Genomic DNA, 21,187 nt, shown 5'->3' on the forward strand with positions numbered 1-21,187 from the left:
CCGCCCATCGCCCTGCGTCCTGGGTTAGGTGTGACCGCCACGGCTTGTCCCGCCTGCATGTTGGTTTCTGTTCTTTGTCATTTGGGTTGTTTTGTTACTCCTCAGCTGAGGATGTTTTTCCATTGAATTTTAGAGAGAGTGTGGGGGTGGGGGGAGACAGAGAAACACGGATGTGAGAGACACATTGGCCGGCTGCCTCCTGCACGCGTCCTGACCAGGGCCCGGGATCCCGCAACCGAGGTAAGTGCCCTTGACGGGAATCGAACTGTGACCCTTCAGTTTGCGGGACAACGTTCTAGCCGCTGAGCCACCGGCCAGGGCCCCGCCTGCGTTTTGAATGTCGGGAAACTGCACCCTCTACAGCTTCCAGAAAAGTCCTCCCCGGGCGGCAGAGGCGGGGCCTCGGGGGCAGACAGCGGAGCGGCTGCCGCGGGGGTCTGCGTCCTCTTTCGGTGCTGGGTGAGGCGGGTGCCTGGGCACCCATTTCTGAACATAGATTTTCCTTATTGGTTTTAGAGAGGAAGGGAGAGGGAGAGAGAGAGAGAAACATCAGTGATGAGAGAGGGTCATTGATCGGCTGCCTCCGGCCCGCAACTCAGGTCTGTGCCCTCTCCAAATTGAACCGTGACCTTCCGGTTCATAGGTTGACGCTCAACCACAGAGCCACGCCGGCCGGACGTGGGTGTCCATTTTGCAGAGGGACCATGCGGTGCAGGGCGGGCGGGGCGGTTGACGGAGTCCGACAATAAGCCTCCCCCCCCCCGCCTGCTGCTGCCCTGCGCCGGGCATGCTGGGGGCTGCCCGCAGCGAGCCTCCCGCCCGGCTGGGCTGTCACGGCCGCTCTCCTCGGTGCTGGCAGGTTCCAGCGCCAGGAACAAAAATAGGCCCGGCTATTTTCACTCACACCCGGTGCTGCTTTTTCCTATTTCCCCCCCTCAAATGCCATTGAAACAGAATTCTAATTTTTACACACAATGTGTCATCTTAATAAATTGCTACATTGTTGCGTGCTGCTGGATGTATTTAAAGACCACCTCCTTCCCAGAAGGCCCGTCTCCAATACGATCACCGCGGTCGATAGGGAGCCGCTCCAGAGACGGGCGCTGTGCTGGGGGCTGTCGGCTCAGGGAGACCCCTCTTCTGTGTGTGTTCAGACCGGGCTGCTGGGACGTCCTCACCTTTAAGGAACGGGACTTCACGTTCCATGTCAAACATCTAGATCTCATGCTTCCTTTTAAAAAATGTTTTTACTGCTTTTAGAGAGAGAGGGAGGGAGAGGGAGAGAGCGATGGAAACATCAGTGATGAGAGAGAACCATGGACCGGCTGCCTCCTGCACGCCCCTCACTGGGGATGGAGCCTGCACCCCAGGCCTGTGCCCTGACGGGCAATGGAACCGTGACCTCCTGGTTCCTAGGTCGACCCTCAGCCCCTGAGCCCTGCTGGCCAGACTAGATCTTAGACGTTCTATCAGATTCACTGACGTGAGGTGCATCACGTTTCTAAAGTTCCCGTGACTCTCGTTTTCACAAAGCGCCTCTCGGGGACATCTCCGACACGTGTCCTGTGTTGGCCCCCGTGGACCTCAGCTGAGGGGGCGGGGGGGGCGGCCTGCTTGCTGGGGCTGCAGGGGCAGGAGGGGGTGGGGTGCTGTCCTTTTTTTTCAGTTGGATTTCTGACTCACTCTTTAGGCCAAAATAAATCCAGATGTGTCAAGGAGTTAAGTGCAAAAGAAACAGATAAAAAGAAACGCTTAAAGACCTAGAAGGAATCCCGGTATTTTTATAATCCTGGGCCGGGGACGCTGATGGGAAGGCAGCCGCCTTCCCCTGTGGGGTGAGCAGCGCGGACGAGGGGTGCCCGTGACCGCGGGGCCGTCTGGGACACGCGTGCAGGCGTCTCCGGGACCCAGAGGGAAGCTGTTGGTCCCGGGCCAGGAAAGGGTTAAGGCTCCTGGTATGAAGGAAAAGCTCCTGCAAATCGATGCGAAAGACAAGCCCTCCGATAGGAAAATGGTCAAAGGGCACGAGCAGCTGCTCAGGGGAGGAGCCAGGTGGTCGATAACCAAAGGCCGTCGAGGAAATCTGGGCCGTGCCAGGCGCGGGGCTGGCTGGCCTGTGTTTACCGTGTGGAGGGCGGCCTGGGCGCTGTGGGCTGAGGGCAGTGGCAGGAGGCGGCAGGCGGGGCTGGAGGGTCCAGAGCGGCTACTCCTCGGGGAATACCTGTCTGGAAGCCGGAGAGGCTGCAGTTTCTCCTGTCATTCAAAACTCGGGCGGGACAAGCCCAGGGCGGGGCACACCTACCCCATGATGGGGGTCACACCTACCCCGTGGCGGGGGCACACCTAGCCCAGGGCGGGGCACACCTACCCCATGATGAGGGGCACCTACCCCATGACGCATGGTGATGGGGTGGGAAGTGTGGCTTCAGGGCTGCCCACAGAGTCTGGTCCCTGCTTATAGCTTCTGTGTGGCGTGCCTGCTGGGTGGGTGGCCACCCCTGAGCATCTTCGTCAGAGGGGCTGGGCATCATTTGAGGGGACGAGAGAGGCAGCTTTGGGGGGGTCCCCCGAGGTGAGGGCGCCGACTCCCGTATCCCTATGTGGGGCTCCCCGCTGCACAGGCAACAGACAGGACAGAGATAACCATGTCTCTAGAAACAGGGAACGGCACGGGAGCCGTCAGGGAAACCAGCAGGGCTCGGCCTTGGGGCTCAGGGGTTAGTGTCAGCTTATGGCCCAGGAGGTCACGGTTCGATTCCCGGTCAGGGCACAGGCCTGGGTTGCCGGCTGGATCCCCAGTGGGGGGCGTGCAGGAGGCAGCCGATCCATGAGTCTCTCTCATCATTGATGTTTCTATCTCTCTCCCTCTCTCTCTCCCTTTCTCCCTGAAATGAATAAAAATGTAATAAATAAATAAGTAAACAAATAAAGGAAAAGTGAACAGACAGAAAGAAGAGGCAGAGGTCTGAAGCTGGGAGGAAGCTCCAGGCTGCAGCAGAGAGCGCTGAGGGGGCAGAGGGGAGGGAAGGCTGCGGTTAGCGACCACAGGCACGGCATCGAACCTCCTTAAACACCACACGCCCGGCTTGGCGTGGAGAGAGCCAGGGCCGCCGGTTTCAAAAGGGAGCACTTGGCAGGTCACCTCTGAAGGTGCAGGGCGCCGGGGAGGGAGGGCCGGGGAGGGACGTGCGCGAGGGCGAGAGGAAGGTGGAGAGAGAGACAGAGGAGAGGCCACGAGCACGGGGTCAGCGGGAGGGGAAACCCGGTCGAATGTGGTCTCAGGTGCCGGGGGAAGCTAAGAACTGCCCGCTCCCCCGACGTGTGGGACGGCATGTGGGCGGCGTGTGGGCGGCGTGTGGGACAGACGTGTGGGACAGACGTGTGGGACGGCGTGTGGGACGGCATGTGGGACGGCGTGTGGGACGGGCGTGTGGGCGGCGTGTGGGACGGACGTGTGGGACGGCGTGTGGGACGGCGTGTGGGACGGACGTGTGGGACGGCGTGTGGGACGGCGTGTGGGACGGACGTGTGGGACGGCGTGTGGGACGGCGTGTGGGACGGACGTGTGGGACGGCGTGTGGGACGGGCGTGTGGGACGGCGTGGCGTGTGGGACGGCGTGTGGGCGGCGTGTGGGACGGCGTGTGGGACGGCGTGTGGGACGGCGTGTGGGCGGCATGTGGGACGGACGTGTGGGACGGCGTGTGGGAAGGCGTGTGGGACGGCGTGTGGGACAGACGTGTGGGACGGCGTGTGGGACGGCGTGTGGGACGGCGTGTGGGAAGGCGTGTGGGACGGCGTGTGGGACAGACGTGTGGGACGGCGTGTGGGACGGCGTGTGGGACGGACGTGTGGGCGGCGTGTGGGACGGCGTGTGGGACGGCGTGTGGGCGGCGTGTGGGACGGCGTGTGGGACGGGCGTGTGGGACGGCGTGGCGTGTGGGACGGCGTGTGGGCGGCGTGTGGGACGGCGTGTGGGACGGGCGTGTGGGACGGCATGGCGTGTGGGACGGCGTGTGGGCGGCGTGTGGGACGGCGTGTGGGACGGCGTGTGGGACGGCGTGTGGGCGGCGTGTGGGACGGCGTGTGGGACGGCGTGTGGGCGGCATGTGGGACGGACGTGTGGGACGGCGTGTGGGAAGGCGTGTGGGACAGCGTGTGGGAAGGCGTGTGGGACGGCGTGTGGGACAGACGTGTGGGACGGCGTGTGGGACGGTGTGTGGGAAGGCGTGTGGGACGGCGTGTGGGACAGACGTGTGGGACGGCGTGTGGGACGGCGTGTGGGACGGACGTGTGGGCGGCGTGTGGGACGGCGTGTGGGACGGCGTGTGGGACGGACATGTGGGCGGCGTGTGGGACGGCGTGTGGGACGCAGAAGTGCAAGTCGGGAGCATAAGCCCCCGTGTGGTGGCTGCTGTGGGGCGGAGGGTCCCAATATGAGGTGACGGGGGAAGATCACACGGTGCGACATACAGGCCTTGTCACATAGAAGCCACACCTGAAACCTGTATGCTCACGTTGACCCATGTCACCCCAATCCATTGCGTGAATAAATACTTTTTTAAAAGGGTGAAGGTCCTGGCCGGTTCGGCTCAGGGGATAGAGTGTCGTGCCCACAGACTGAAGGGTCCCGGGTTCGGTTCCGGTCCAGGGCGTGGACCTCATTTGCAGGTTCCCCATCCCTGGTCCGGGCGTGTGCGGGAGGCAACCAATCAGTGTGTCTCTCTCACATCGATGTTTCTCTCCGTCTCTCCCCCTCTCTTCCCCTCTCCCTAAAAACCAATGGAAAAGTGTCCGTGGAGTGAGGATTAACCAAAAAATAAAAAAAATAAATTAAAAAACAAACAGGGTGAGGTATTGGACAGCTGTTCCCCAGGGGGTGACACACGGGGAAGGGGGCAGGTCGTCAGCACTCGAAACAGCAACAACTGTCCTTCCCGGGGACCACGGGCGTGCGAGTGGGTGTGCCGCGGCCCTGAAGGACAGGGTTCGAGTCCCTCCCCCAGTCGCTTGCCTCATTGCTCCAGGTGCGGGGTCCCCCACAGACGGCTTCCCTGGGTGCGGGCACAGTCCTGGGGCGGGATTCCGAGTTCTGAGACAGAGCGTGGCTGGCCTCGGCGTCCGTCGCTGCCACCTCGGCGTCCCTTGCTTCCCTGTGAGCGTTGCCCGCACACCCACTAATAAGAATAAATCTGTTTCCGATGACTCGCTGGCGTCCAGGTGCCTGCTTGTTATGAGCAAGGCATGTTCATTAATTTCCAGCTACGAGCAGTGCACTGTGCGTAAACACACAGTTCGGAACGCGCCGCTGGGGGACGAGGACACGGCCGGGAGTGGGCCCGAGAGGGGCGCTGGCAGGGAGCGCATGCCCCTCGGGAGCGCCGGCAACGGCGGGCACGGCCGGCCCTGCTGCCTCGGACGGAGGCCCGTTTTCCCTTGACGGCGGCTGATCTGGCGGCAGGAGCGGTGGGGAGGCCGGGCAGGGGCTGCATCCTGAAAAAACGCCCCCTTCAGCACGGCTGGGCCCCCTCTGCCCTGCCTGGGCCCGTGGCCTCTCCTCTGTGGTCTCAAGGACACGGACACAGAGGTTCCCGGAGTCCAGTGCGGTGGACGGCAGACCAGGCCTCTCCGCCGCCTCCCGGGAAGGACCTGTCCTCCCTCTGCTGCCCCGGGCCGTGCGCTGGGGAGTGTCCAGCCAGGAGGAGGGCGTCCCTTCCCACCGTCGGTGCTGGTCCGCCTGCAGCTTCCCAGGGAGGCTGGGCTGGGCCACCATGAGTCTGGGGCCTGGGCCAGCACCGCCCTGGGGAGGGATCAGGTTTCCCAGCCCGCCTCCCAGGGGCCAGACTTGGCCTGAGAACAAAGGAAGCAGCATCCCGAGGCCTGAGCGCAGGATGTCACACAACTCGGACCATTTCAAGCCTCTGCAGTTTGGCTGGAGCTTGAATGGAGCCAGGCCGTGGTCAGACCGGCTTCTCCTGGCCGGGCGTCCGGAGGCGGCTGTTTTGGCCACTTTCTCCTGTGCTCCCTGCGGACACCACCTACTCCCACTCGCAGCTCCACTCCCAGCTCCACTCCCAGCTCTCAGCTCCCAGCTCCCAGCTCCACTCCCAGCTCCAGCTCCAGCTCCCTCAGCTGCTAGAGCCACATGGATCCCAGTCTGTTTTGTTTACATTCGAAGCTAATGCAGCTATGACATGAAATTTAATTTATACACAAATCATAAAAAAGCCTTCAGGTTCATGAATTCCTGATGAGCCAGAGGCTAACAGTGTGTGTTGATACGTGCGCAGTTACATTTCCCACGAAGAACATCTATTTTGCGGGTCCGCCTGGGGCTCGAGGAAAAGCAGGAAATCGAGCAGGTGGAGCGGCGGCCTCGCCTCCCCTGTGCTGTGGCCACGGCCCTTCCTCCAGGTCTGCGCCGAGGTGAGGTTCGCTGGGAAACAGCCCCCCCCCACGGTGGACATGGAAGCGTCACACGTTAAGATGCACATGTAGCATGTTGCATGTAATTAATTTCGCAGCTAGGACATGGCCGTGCGGTAACATCGTTACTTAAGTCCATTGCTGGGAGCTCCCATGGGGCAGAGGAGACCCGGCTCTTTGCATCCAGTTAATGACAAGTTAACTTGTGTCTGGACAGAAGATCACAAAGAATTGAAGCTTCCAGAAGCTTCCTGACACTGTGTATCCTTCCCCTCCTTCCTCCTCTTCATAGCAGAGATTTATGCAGGGAATTAGGAACCAGGCCGGGCCCATAAAGAGTCCTGACGAGGAATCTGTACGCTCCCATGAAGCAGAATTCTGTGCTTCGCGGACGTGCAAACTTCCACCAGCGCGGCACGCGGCCAAGCCCCCGGTACACTTTTATTTTAAAGTGAGGATGATGCACCGTTTTCCTCGTGGCAGCCTCTTCGTCAGAGCGACTGACTGGCGAGATGGTGGTCGATGGCTTGATCGCATGTTTAAAATTCGGAGAATTAGAGCCGTAAAATATACGGCAAAGCACAGAATTTAAAATGGTTGTTTTTTTCCTCCCAGCGCCTGCAAAATTGTTTTATGAGGGGGACTGCAGAACACCTGCCTTAGAATGTCGTTCAGAACATCTCCCGCACGTCGCTTCCCTTAATTGACTTGGAAATGGCCCAAATGTATTGCTGAATGCAGTCTAATTAATATTAATAATAAATGCCATTATTAACATCAAAGAACATCTGGTGCTCCTGCCTGCTCGGAAGCCTGGTATGTAACACGTTCCGTGGCCGTTTCATCTCGAAGACGTTGTGCGGTAAACAGCTTTTGCCACGCAGGTCAAGCCGGACCCCTGTCCGAGCGAGATGTGTTCTATCTATATGTTTTTTAAAGGAGAGAGAGAGGGGGGAAAAAATCGAATATTTTCTCTGGGTCACAGGCGTTGCTGTGATACGCGAACGGGTGAGAGGTCCCCGGAGTAAACCATTTTGAAAAAAAAAAAAATGGAAAAAAAAATCGCTGCTCCCAGCATCTGCACAGTGGCCACATTAGAGTTTCGTACAATAAATCAACCCCTGAATAACTTTAATCTAAAATTTCATTAAGTAGTTCTTGTCAGGTAGTAAAGCTGGATAATGCAGTGCTGTTTAATGATAATTGGTGTTTGGTTAATAAATTCTGCAAGTTCGAATTACTTTCTAGCAATCTATAGAATGCAAGCCTCAGCAGTGTAACTAAACCTCAAATTGATTAACTTGCATGAACCAGGCGCGCACAAAGATGGCACACTTCCAAGTAAAAAAAGAGCAGGCGCATCAGCCGGATGGTGTTATGTTGCTCTGGAGTAAGAAATAAATCCCCCCGGGTGCATTTTTAAAAGCTTATGCCTTTGAAATGATGTCATCATATTTTATATATTTTTTTTCCTCCTTTTCTTTCATATTTTCTTTACATGTACACACACTTAGGTCACCGGTTCACAAGGCACGTGACGCATTAGAATAATGGAAAGCATTTTTTTTTATATCCTAGAATCAAAACCACAAAACAATTTAGCTGGAAAGTATTATGGAGCGGGCGCCATTACCAGCAAGCTGGCGCTCTCCGCAATTAATGGGGCCAGGGTGTGGCCGGGCGCGGCGGCTCCCTCCCCGCTGGTGTGGGAGAGGAGACAGACTCAGAGCCTTTTTCACATGAAACCCATGCCGGTTCTCGGGGTGGTGCGGTGGGGAGGGGGGGTCTCCATCCCGGGTCCCGGGGTGCAGGGCTGAGGGCGCTCGGGGTGGACGCCGGGAAAAGAGGCTGAGTCCTGTTCATTGCTCCCCCCGTGACTCTGGTGACATTGCTGCTGCTCAGGCGTCTGCAACAGTTCCCGGTTAAAAATAACATTTATTAAATGTCCTGAAACCCAAGACTCCGGCCCACGTGGACGAGATGAGCAAGGGCACAGGGCCCTGGGGCAGGGACCCCGGGACACACAGCGAGGTGTGTCCGCGCGGTTCTCTGTCCGGACTCGGTGTCCAGCGGGGCGTGGATCGCTCCCCCGCGGGCTCCACACGTGCAGGTCTGAGTGGCGACACGGCAGGCGTTGGGTGTCAGGGTCGGGAGGTGACAGGCCCCGAGGGGAGCTGCTGGAGGGACAAGCCTGCTGGTGTTGGAGCCGCTGCCAGCCGCCGTCCTCCCTGCGACGGTGGAGGAGGAGACCCCCTGGGTGGGGACTGGGTGCCCTTGTCCCTGGGCTCCGGCCGTCCTGCTGGGGTGCCCCGGGTGCCCCCTGGCTGCCATGGGGAGCCTCGCCCAGCCGCAGGGCATGGCGACCCAGGTAGGGCTCTCCCCTGGCATCAATCCTTGACCCCTGAAAGGATTGGCTTTGCCTTTGAAGCCGAGCAGATGGCACCAAATGGCACATGTTTTCAAAGGGACATCCCCGAGGAGGGGAGCGCAGGCCTCAGCCACGCCCCTTCCACTCTCCCTGCAGATCTCAGGCTGGAGCCGCTTGTCATCTGTGGGCTGGGGGCGGGGCGGGGAGGGGGCGGTAAGTGACTCAGCCCCCCACCCTCAGTGCCCAGGCTGGGCTTTTTTGTTTTGTGTTTTGATTTTTAAGTATGTTTTTATTGATTTCAGAGAGAGGAGGGGAGAGAGAAACATCAGTGATGAGAGAGAATCATGGATCCGCTGCCTCCTGCAGGCCCCACAATAGGGATCGAGCCCTGACCAGGTGTTAGAGCAGCGGTTCTCAACCTGTGGGTCGCCACCCCTTTGGCGGTCGAATGACCCTTTCACAGGGGTCGCCTAAGACCATCCTGCATATCAGATATTTACGTGACGATTCATCACAGTAGCAACATTACAGTTAAGAAGTAGCAACGAAAATAAATTTACGGTTGGGTCACAACATGAGGAACTGTATTTAAAGGGCCAGAAGGTTGAGAACCTATTAGAGGGACAGCGTGGGCTGGTGCCGGTGGCTGTGGTTTGATCTGTTGCAGTAGATGCGGCTGAGGTGTAGCTCCCACACATGCTGTGTGCATCTCCGTCTTGAGTCCCAAAATCGCAGCCAAGATAGGTGGTGCCGGAACTAAAGGTGGACACGCCCTGAGCAGTACCCCAAGGCACCTGTGGAGGATGGGGCCGCATTCGAGGGACATGGGTCGGCGCCCTCAGTTCCGGGGCAGAAGTGAGCGTGACAGGGTGTGGTTGGCTTCCCGGGGGCAGGGAGAAGCGTCTTCCATGCAAAAGAAGAAAGCCCCTGGTGCCCGCTGTGTGGCTCCGTGGTTGAGCGTCGACCCAGGAGCCAGGAGGTCAGGGTTCGATTCCCGGTCAGGGCACAGCCCGGGTTGCAGGCTCGATCCCCAGTGTGGGGCGTGCAGGAGGCAGCCGGTCCATGATTCTCCCTCATCATTGATGTTTCTCTCTCCCTCTCCCTCTCCCTTCCTCTCTGAAATCAATACAAATATTTAAAAAGAAGAAGAATAAGAAAAGGTCCCTGGCGTCTAACCGCGCGGGCTTCAGCAATCCGGGCGGCACACCCTGGAAACCGCTGCGCTAGGCCCTGGGGCCTCTGGGACGTAAGCGGCACTCAGGCCCGGCTCACCCTCGAGCCCATGAGACGCCCAGATTCCTTTGTGACCGTGGCATCGTCCACCTCCGGGAACAAGGAAGCCAAAGGCCGTGAGGTACCCCGTTTGCTCAGGAGCAGTGCAGTCAGACGCGGAGCTTGGCGTCAGACATCTCGGTGTCCTGAGCGGCCCCGCAGGCAGGCAGGCAGGCTCCGAGCCTCCGGGGCCTGGCAGACACGAGGGTCCAGCCCGGTCCCTTGTCCCACGGGCAGGGCTGCACCTTCTTCGGGGATGCCTGAGAGGCTTGTCATCTTGCTACTTAGGAACTCGTCCCCTGTCCAGCTTCCTCAGGGCTGGGCTGGGGGCTTCCCGGAGCCTGAGAAGTTCGTTTTGAGACAGGTGCCCACGCTGGGTACTTTAAAAAAAATATGTTTTTATTGATTTTAGAGAGCGATGAAGGGAGAGGGAGAGAGAGATGGAAACATCAACATTGATCAGCTGCCTCCTGCACGCCCCCTGCTGGGGACCGAGCCCGCAACCCGGGCCTGTGCCCTGACCGGGAATCGAACCCTGACCTCCTGGTTCACAGGTCGATGCTCAACCACTGAGCCAGGCCGGCCGGGCGCCAAGGCCAGAGCCGGGCAGCACGTCTCCAGAAAGAGATGTGTGATGGGCACAGCTGGGTGGTGGTTTTTTTTTTTTTTATTTTCTTGCTAATTTTTATACGTCCTCTAAAGTCTCTATCCCTACGCGGCGTGGACGCGTCGGCACTGATTTTACACGCTCCCCATCGCTGTCCCGAGCCGGCGTGCCTCCTCGAGACGCTCTCTCAGGAAAAGGGCCCGGGTCCCTCGGTTCAGCTCAAAAATGGCAGTGACTTCCGAGCTGGCAACTGACACTTGTTTCCTGCTGCTGTTTACTCTTCAATAAAAAATGCATATTTACCATAGCAACCCCGGGACCACGTGGGCCGGCCTCCCGCTCCCCCCTGACACGGAATAGCTCCTTAAAGAAACACACACATGCTAAACAGTCCTGCTTTTCAGATGCAAAAATGTGTTCCTCAGAAGGCAGGCCCCTTTCCCGGGATTTAATGCTAATAAACACGTCCTCTCTCCAGAAATCATTCGGGTCCCGCGTCTTAAATTTTAGGGCGTTCGTTCTGGAAATGAAGCTGAGATCCGTCTTGGGGGGGCCTTTTGTTTATCTTGACGGTTTGCCGACTGTTTATGTTCATACCGCCCGCTCTCCGGACGGGTTTGCGTTTCACACACGCTTATAGAGATCTATATGTTTCCCGAGCAGGAGCAGCGGCCGTGCGTGTCGTGTTGAAGGGAGTTTGGGGTGATTCTAACGACCCGCGGCTTCGTCTGTGATTAAAGATCCTCGAGGACTCGAAGCTCCGTCGGGGCCTGAATTGGTTTCCACTGTTCGGTTGGGAGAAGTGCCTGGTCTGTGGGGTTTTGGAGGGACGGCTCGGAGCCGGGCTTTTCAGGAGAGCAGCGCCGTTCTGTAACCGCACAGCCGAGGGCTCCGGGCTGCCTGTGGTACCTGAGCCAATGAAGCAGAGACGGGGTTGAATCCTGTGTGAGCGTTTACCCCAATCCCGCCGGCAGCGAGGGAGAGCAGCCGGCCAGCCACAGACATCTGCTCTGCCTGCCCGCCCCCCCCCCCCCCCCCACATAAGCCAGTGCTTCTATAGGACAGGAGGACAGAGATTACACGGGGACGTAGGAATTACAGGCGTGGGAAGTGGGCGCGGGGTAATCATTACAGGTTACAAGTCATGCTGGGGGGGCGGGCCGTGTCACAGAGGGCGGGCACCTCCAGGGGCCCCGGGACCAGGTCACAGGCAGAGGGGCAGGGGCTGTGAAGGGCAGGGGCCTTGGGGGCGAGACTGTGTCAGCGACGAGGCTGTCAACCCTCCCATCAGGACAGGCGGCTCTCGGGACGGAGGAGGGACCGCGTTCCGACGGGAGCGCCCAGGCCCCAGCGCACAGCTCCCGGCAGGTGAGCAGGTGCCTCTGATCAGAACAGAACCGTCAGGGCTCACCCAGCAGGGCTCCTGTTTCTTAGGGTTGTGATTAGTTCCCGATATTCTGCTTCTGCCCCTAGGAGTCCCACACCTTAGAGCTGGCAGGGTGGGGAGAGCGCTGAGGCCCCCGGCCCCCCCGCGGCGTCCATCCCTGCACAGCAGGCGTCCCTTTGGCCACACCGGCGGGAGGTGCTGCTGTGACTGGAGCGCCTTCTGCGCCAGGGGCCGTGGGAGGTGAAGGTGACTGTCCCGTGTTGCGGATGAGGAAATGGAACCTCAGCGCGGCCGTGTCATTGGCTCAGGTTCCACGCCCCTCAGAGTTGGTTTCCCCTGAAGTCTTTGCTTAGTCTGTCATTTAAACCTTCCCGTCCAACCTCAGCCAGGAGGGGGGACGAGGCCGAGCAGCCTTCGGGGAAGGGGCAGTGAGCAGACGGTGCCTAGAAGGTTCCCCGTAGCCTCGGCTCCGCAGAGCCTTCAGGGACTGGGCGCTGGTCTTCCCTGTGCCCGGCGACCACGCACCTGTGCGGTGGTGTCTGTGGGTGCCACAGCCTTGGGGACGGGCAGTGTGAGGTCACCAGCCTGGGACTGGGTGCATCTTTTTTATTTTAATATTTTTATTGATTTCAGAGAGTAGGGGAGAGGGAGGGAGAGAGAAATATCAATGATGAGAGAGAATCACGGATCGGCTGCCTCCTGCATGCCCCACACTGGGGATGAGCCCGCAACCCAGGCATGTGCCCTGACTGGGAATTGAACCCGGGACCCTTCAGTCCGCAGGCTGACACTCTCTCCACTGAGCCAAAGCGGCCAGGGCTGGGTGCATCTTTAAAATTCCTTTCAGCCAGCCCGGCTGACGTGGCTCAGGGGTTGAGCATCAACCTGTGAACCAGGAGGTCATGGTTCAATTCCCCGTCAGGGCACATGCCCGGGTTGTGGGCTCCATCTCCAGGAGGGGGCGTGCAAGAGGCAGCCGGTCCATGATTCTCTCTCATTGTGGATGTTTCTATCTCTCTCCCTCTCCCCTCCTCTCTGAAATCAATAAAAATCTATATTTAAAATTCCTTTCAGCCACACGCAGACCCGTCTGAGAAAGTAGGCCGTACGTGACTCTGTTATGTTCAGTGGCTTTGGGAGGAACCTGGTTGGGAAGCGAGGCAGGGCCCTCCGTGGCCGAGTGGCATTGTGACCCGACGTCGGAGGGGGAGGTCCCCGGATGCCATGCCCAGGCCTGTCCCTCCCCCGGCAGCCCGTCCCTGAGCCATTGCACAATTATCCGTCCCAGCAGCCGCGCCGCTTGCTGGTTTATGTAAAATGGGGCCCGTGCCTCCCACGTAACCTCGAGTCAGCCCGGGCCGTGCGGACACGCGAGCCGGGAGGTAATTGCTTATCATGTATCTCTTTGTTCCCGACGCTCTTATAAAAGAGTCTGTGTTATGTACGGTGTGACCTTCAAAGGTCAGGACTGTGTTGTGCAGTAAACTGTCAATATTTGTGGCTATAAGGCGCCCGATGACTTTTACAATAATTGGAGCGGCTGTATGAAAAGCCCGGATCGCTCGCCCGGTTCCAGAGAGAGGCTCGGCCGGCGTCCATCGGGGACCTGCCTTCCGCCCGCGCTTAAATGAGGGAGGCGGCGAGGTGCTTAGGTGTCTTGTCTGTTTGAAAGAGAGCCCGGCAGAACCCCGCTCCCGGGGGGCCTGATCCCCCCGCCCGCCTTCCCCTCGCTCAACGTGCGGGTTCCCAGGGGAAAGCCGGCCCCACAGGTGGAAGCCATAGACCGAATTCATTTTCAAAAGCTCTGTCCAGCGTCTCAGGGCCGCGTAGGGAGGAGGAGGAGTTCCTAGGAACTGGCAGGCGAGATCCCCTCCGATCTTCTCCCCCCGCACCCCACCCTAAAGTGTGGGGGGCTGTAAATTATCTTAAAAGGATCTTAAAAGCTATAGGGTTTGGGGTTTTTTAAGAAAATAAATTATGGAGAAATCTTAGGGCAAGTTATGCTCTATTTGGAAGTAGAGGCTTCTATAGTTGTGTTTTCTTTTAAAGGAAGAAAAAGGTCCTTAATTTAAATTATGAAACAGGGAAGGCACCCGGATATGTTGCAATAATTATGACGGTGATCGGGGTTTGGCTTCGCTTAAGCATATTTGTTGGTGAATGTCTCTTCAATGTCTCCTCGTGGCAGCGAGGCCTGGGCTTGGAGGGAGGAAGTGGGAGACTAAAGTGCCCCACAGAACGCCCCGCCCCCTTCCCCCGAGAAAGCTGGTCCGTGGCCCCGCCCCCTTCCCACGAGAAAGCTGGTCCGTGGCCCCGCCCCTTTCCCCCCGAGAAAGCTGGTCCGTGGCCGTGCTGGTCACGCCTGTGCCTGTGGCTCCTTCCACCTGGACGGGAGGAACCGGAGACTCCACCCCCCCACCCCCCGGAGGCCGCCTCCTCCAGGAAGCCCCCTGGGCACCCCGACCGCCTGCCCTCCCGCTGGCGTCACACCACAGGCCCTGGAGGTGCTGAGCACTGTGGGGCGTGCCTGGGGTTTTGCGGGTGCCCGGGGCCCTTCCTCCCAGGCTGACCTCAGCTTCCGACTTCCACTTGCTGACCCACTCGGATTCTCGCATTTACTGGAAAAGTATGTACAGTTTTTTATCTGACCCGAGTGCCCACCACGTGCCAGGGATGCGACCCACACAGCGGCAGAGGTCCCTGTGGCGTGGGACTGGTGTTCGGGGGCTGGTGTCCGGGGCGGGGCCGGGCGGGGAGCAGCCCGACCCTAGGCCAGAGTGTGCAGAGGGAGGTGGCGGGTGCCAGGAAGGAGCAAAGCAGAGGGCGCTGCCGAGAGCGGGGCGTCGGGAGCCACCTGCAGGTGGCAGTGCTCAGGGACCCCACGGGGAGCAGGTGTCTTTGGAGAGTCCCGGGTTGGAACCAGCTCACAGGGCCGTTTGGGTGTTTATAGCGTCATTCCAGGCCATTCACAGTCTTCCCTCAAACATGACCCTGCTCGCCAGGCTGGTGGCTCAGTGCTGAGCGTTGACCTGTGACCCAGGAGGTCAGGGTTCCGTTACCGGTCAGGGCACAGGCCCGGGTTGCGGGCTCCATCCCCAGTGTGGGGCCTGCAGGAGGCAGCCGGTCCATGGTTCTCTCTCATCATTGATGTGTCTATCTTTTTCTCCATCTCCCTTCCTCTCTGAAATCAATAAAAATATATTAAAAATAAATAAATGAGTAAATAAAAATGAGCCTGCTCTATTTGGGCAAACATTTCATGAACTCACCCCTGATGCCGTGGCAGGGCCAGACCAAGTGATTTCACGGGCCTTTTATGGCTCGCGGGCCAGACGTTCCCCACCCCTGGGGAGGTCCGAGGAGAGGAGAAGGTGGGTGCTGAGGACAGCGGGGGACAGTGAGGTCAGAGCAGTAGGGCGGCCCCGTGGGTGGGGCTGAGGATCCTGAGAAGGTTTGGGCCGTCCCTCCCCTGCTGGCTCCAGCCTCACTCTCCAGTCTGCTCTCCTCTTCCAGCCGGGTCACGGTGGGCCTGCTCGGGCCACGGTCACCCCAGTGGTCTCTAGGGCGGGTTCCAGCCTGCACCCCTGATCAGGCCAGAGGGGGGAGAGGGGGGTGCAGAGCCCCAGGAGACCCAGCAGACCAGGTGTCCCCACATCCAGCCTGCCATGTCCACAGTCCCCAAGCTGGGGCCTAGGAGTGCCACCCACAGCTGGTCCTGAGGGCCCTGGGAGAGCGGGCACGCAGGGAGCACAGAAGATGTCGCCCATGGCAGGTCACAGGATGCCAGAGGAGAGAGACCCCATGGGTGGCCCCGTCGCCAGCAGGGTGCCACGCTCCCCCGATAGTCAGGAGAGGGCTCTGGGCTCCGTAAAACCAGGAACACATTTGGCCTGAAGCGCTTGCTGTCGGAGCCCTTGTGTATGTTAAGGGAAATTTAATCCATGTGTTTCTGATTCATTTTCACTTAACTCATCAAAATGTTGCTTTAGAGAAGCTATTTGAGATCCCAGTATCTTATATGTTTTTTCTCTCCAAACTTTAGCCTTTTTATGACCTATTTCCCCAGTTCCCGAAATCCTATCTTGCCAAATGCAGAAATGCACAGTTTTGAGTGTGGGTCAAAGGTGAAAAAAAGGCAGCGATAGGGACACCCCCTCTCCACCTCCACACCTGGGCACACGGAAATGGGCTGGTGAGCTTGGGGACTGGGGGGGGGGGGGGCGTCCCCGTGAGCCCAGCCCCGTCCCCGGTCCTCAGACCCGAGGGCAGCTGGCTCTTGCCTTCCCCTAAGAGGACAAAAATATCTCTCTATTTAAACAAACACGTTGCCAATCCATATTCATGTTTAGCCTTTTCGCATGACTATATATGGCCATTATAAGCCAGGGAACTCTAATGAAACAACAGACACCAAACCAGCACGGACCGAGGCCTGGGTCTTCCCGGAGTGAAATAGAATTGTTCACAGGAAAGTTCCAGTTTTCCCGCAGACCACTCATTTAAAATAACTTTAAAAAATAAAGGAACTCTCACCTAGGAATCTACCACAGCAATCGTGGTTTCATTTGAGTCTATTCATGTTAAAGTTTTCAAAACTAGGGAAAGTGTTAAGCTTTTAAGAGGAGCTGTGCCTTCTTTTGGACTTTCTCCAGAGAGTCATTTCTTCTCCCTTGAGAAGATTTTAAAGACTGTGATATGGGGGCAAAGAAACGAAGAAAGATGAAATTTTTTGGTGTCCTGCTCACCCCTTAGACTCCAAAAATAGTGGTTTTTTTTCATGAATGAATTGAGATTCAGACTTCTGTGGTATTCTTTGCACAAGGCTCTTTGCAAATTGACAACTCATCTAGGAAAATGTATTTACTGTTATACTAAAAATTCCCTAAAAATTAAAATACCATGGCTAGTTCGTGGTATAAAGTGATAAATGAATGCGCAGGTATACAGACAGCTACCTTATCCAGGTGAGGCTGCTAAGAGAACTCTCCAGTCACTGTATGAACTTATCACCATCATCATTATCACCATCATCACCATCATCATCACCATCATCACCACCATCACCACCACCACCATCATTATCACCATCATCACCACCACCATCACCATCACCACCACCACCACCACCATCATCACCATCATCACCACCATCACCACCACCACCACCACCATCACCATCACCATCATCATCATCACCATTAGCATCACCACCATCATCACCATCATTATCACCATCATCACCATCACCATTATTACCGTCATCACCATCACCACCATCATCGCCATCATTATCACCATCATCACCACCATCATCACCATCACCGTCAACACCATCATCACCGTCAACACCTCCAACACCCTCCTTATAATTGTTTTGAAAGGAAACGTTTCCAAGTTGCACTTCTGGGCCCGGGGCGGGTAAGGAGGAAGGGAGAACTGAAAAGACAGGCCCGATGCGAGGGGAAGCCTCTCTTTGTTCCCCTGTTTGCTCTCTGGCTCTGTTCTCCGAGTCACTCTGAATCGGCCGGGTAACCTGGACCCGGGGCCTGTCTGCTCTTTTTCAGCAAACACTCCCAGCCTGTGGGAGCAGGGAGAGCGTGCAGGGTTTCCGGTACCTGGTACAGCTCACCTGTCACCGTTCACCTGCTCTAGGCTGGGACCCGGGAAGGGAGACCCCTGCAGCCCGTTCCCTCTGGAGTATGATCGCTGCGCCCATACCCGACTCCATTTCTGAGGAGCGGATCCCATATTGTTTCGTGGGGTCGAGAAATGAACAGGGTCCCAGCCGGCTGGTGTGGCTCAGGGGTTGAGCATCGACCTCTGAGCCAGGAGGTCACCGGTTCGATTCCTGGTCAGAGCACATGCCCGGTGGTGGGCTCCCTCCCCAGTGCGGGGCGTGCAGGGTCCCAGGGGTCTTCCCCAGCCATTTCCCCATCCAGGGAGGCCAGGAGAAGGAGGCGGCCTCCAGCCGCAGCCAGGCGGTCCCAGGCTCACTCCGGGTCCAGCCGAGCACGGAGGAACAGGTGACAGGTCTGAGGCCAACCTCCGTCTATATGTGCTCCTTCCGTCCCTGGAAAACCCAGGGAACCCGTCTGCCTGGAGGGAGAAATAGGTCGTGGAGAAGGACAGTTCTCAGAAGGCTCGGCCCCCACAAGGGGGGCCCCCTCCTTTCCACCGCCCGCTCCCTGGGGGGCGGGGACGTCGGACTGTCTGTAACCAGGACCGGGATTGCTTCCTGGCTGGGGGGGGGGGGGTGCGGGGAGGGGGGTGGAGGGTGCGCAGGGATGGCAGGCCGAGCCTCAGGCCTCCACCTGGTGGTCCTGGGGAAGGACAGCCGTGAGCGCTTCCACACGGGGAACGAGGCTTCAGGTGTCGGCCTCTGAGCGAGCCCCCGGGGCGCGAGGTCCCGCACAAGGCCTGGCCGAGCGTCCTCAGCCATCCTGTCCCTGCGCTTGGCTCTCGGCCCCTCCGGACACTTCCCGGGACCACCCACCGTCCCCTTCATCGTCGCTCAGAGTTTGTTTTTCTACTTGGATTTAGTCTCAGAGTAAACGCCATGGGCCTTCTGGCCCTCCAAAAAAAAAAAAAAATTCCATTTCTGTGTAAAGTGAAAATTAGATTCTTAAATCTGCAAAGAAAGCTGTTTATCTTATAAATGTATTCTCTTTATTGGGCCACACATGTCCACGATGGAGAGGAAAGGCAGCTGAACCAGGCCATCGCTCCGCGTGACGACAGTCAGGCGCCCTCCCCCCTCCCCCCACACATACACACTGAGCGCTCCAGGCTGCGGCCTTATCTGTGCTCATCGCTGACGTGCCCGGGCAGGGGCAGCCGGAGCCGCCGTGGACCGTCCCCCGCCAGCTCGGCTCTGCTCCGTCCAGGCCCTTCCTTTCTGCCTGACTGTCCGACGGCCCTGCTGCCGTGTCACTAAGGGCTTGTTGGAGGGAGACTTGGGGGCTGTGCCCACGTGCAGATCACGGAACACGAGGACCCGCAGGAACAGGGCGGCACACGTCCACGCCTGCCCCGCGGGCCTGGCTCCGTGGTTGAGCGTCGGCCTATGAACCTGCAGGTCACAGTTCGATTCCCAGTCAGGGCACGTGCCCGGGTTATGGGCTCCATCCCCAGTGGGAGGCGTGCATGAGGCAGGGGATCCATGATTCTCTTTCATCATTGATGTTTCTCTCTTTCTCTCTTTCTCCCTCTCCTTTCCTCTCTGAAATCAATGAAAATATTTTTTAAAAGAAAAGGGCGTTTCCATCGCTCGCGTGGATCAAGTCTCGTGTGTGCTGCTCTCACAGAGCCCAGGCCTGTCGTCACCCCAGAGGGTCCCCTTGTTCTCACCGGGGGTCTAGGTGAGGCCCCGAGGTGGGCGGAGGCTGCAGCAAGCGAGGACCCCGCCAGCCTCGGAGCCTCAGGCCCTCGGGGTCTGTGAGGCGGTCAGCGCAGCCCCCCAGTTCTCCTCCAACACAGCTCCCAGCTCCGGCCCCGCTGCCTGCCTCGGGCCCCGCCCCGATGCGTCCCCCAAACGCCCAACGTTCCCACCGTCTTATGTACCCTGCGCCCCATCCTTTCCGCGCAGAAGGGGCCGAGCGTGCATTTCACTCCGTCTTCTAATGGGTTGGGTTCCACAGCGAACGGCAGCTGGAGGGACGCGGGTGCCGATACGTGGCAGGCGGGTTCTCGGGCTCCGTGCTCCACGGTGACGGAGTTCCAGCCAGGCCTCCACGTGCCTGTGGATGCGTCTGTGTGCATTGCAGGCGGATCAAGGAACTGCGTTTCCAGACTTTTCCTTCTCCCTCCCGCGAGGTCACAGCAGCCACAGGCGGGAGCCTGCAAGGGCGAGAGGACCGTCTGGGATCATTTCCTTCCCTTCCCCTACGTAGCCCTGGCCTGCACGCCTTTGGGACGCGGCAGACACGCTTTCTACGTTTCATTTGTTGCTTCATACGATGCCATTGCGGCCTCAGTCCCATGGCAGACTCTGCCACTCGTCCCTCTTATAAATTAATCAGATCCAACCAAACACCGCCATTTCTAAACTTTTTGGGGAAAAACTATATTTAATAGGAGCTAAGCAAGAGGAGAAATCCGACCAGCTGCTGACACAGCTGTTTCTGTTCTTGTTTAATTCAGTTCGATATAAAGGTACCATATGCTGCTTAAGACGATGATAGGAAAGATGAAATAATTTTGGAGAATAACAAGGAAATACATGAATTGTCAGCATTCTGTCAGATTGAAAGAACGAGACAGACAGGTGCGGTATCGACATGTTTGACTTTGCGTGGCGTTAGCAGTGTGGGTGCGAACAACTTTTGACGGGCGCTGAAGTGACGTGCCAACGTTTCCCCCGCTGCAGACCTCGGCGAGGAGGCGGGGAGAGCGGCCGGCGTGCAGCCGCCCGCGCTGCTGCGGGACCGGAGCCTGGGCTCGGCCATGAAGGACTGTCCGTACTGCGGGAAGACCTTCCGCACGTCGCACCACCTGAAGGTGCACCTGAGGATACACACAGGTGAGCGCTCGGGTCCCCGCTGCGGGAGTCACTCACAGTCACGGTCTCCCGCGAGCCCGTGCACACCCTGCTGTGTGTGTGTGCGTGGAACTGACCCCGAGGCCCTGAGCCCGGACTTCACTCTCCCTCCCCCTCCCGAGCGACCCCCAGGTCTGTGTCCAGGCCCGGGGTGACCTGCACACTTGGCTGGCGGCCTCCTTCTGCTGCATCGAGGCCCGTCCGAACCTCGTCTGACCGCGGCCTTCCGGGTGCAGGATGGCGGGGCTCTGGAGGTGCACTTTGCTCCCAGGGGGAGCTGGGTCCCCCGAGGCTGTGCTGGTGGGTGTGGGGGTCCTCGGGCTGCCAGGACATGGAGACAGCCCCCAGGGCCCACCACGGGGCTGTCACAGGAGGGGAGACCTGGCGTGGTGTCCCGGGACCCTGTCCTTTCATTAGATGTGGACGTGGGCCCTGGGACGGGCTCACCAGTGGCCGTGCCTCACGTGGTGGCCTCGGCCCCCCGGGGACCATGGGGCAGGAGAGAGCGACAGCTTTTGGGGTCAAACTCTCTTCTGTATGAAAGGGGACGTCGCCGCTCCCCTGGCGTCTCCCGCCGGGGCTCCGGCCTGAAC

The 21,187-nt window shown here is 58.6% G+C and overlaps 1 protein-coding gene across 1 annotated transcript in view; it reads left to right on the top strand.

The window, feature by feature from the left end:
- The window catches only part of ZNF536 (zinc finger protein 536), a 286,091-nt gene that overhangs the window by 167,176 nt on the left and 97,728 nt on the right, over positions 1–21,187 (top strand). The window contains 1 exon segment of the mRNA XM_070398529.1: positions 20,424–20,576. Within this exon segment, the coding sequence (XP_070254630.1) occupies positions 20,424–20,576 (153 nt within the window).

This window comes from Myotis yumanensis, unplaced genomic scaffold (assembly GCF_028538775.1).
Source record: "Myotis yumanensis isolate MYYU_CA2020_CCGP unplaced genomic scaffold, mMyoYum1.0.hap1 SCAF_18, whole genome shotgun sequence".
NCBI classification, from domain to species: Eukaryota; Metazoa; Chordata; class Mammalia; order Chiroptera; family Vespertilionidae; genus Myotis; species Myotis yumanensis.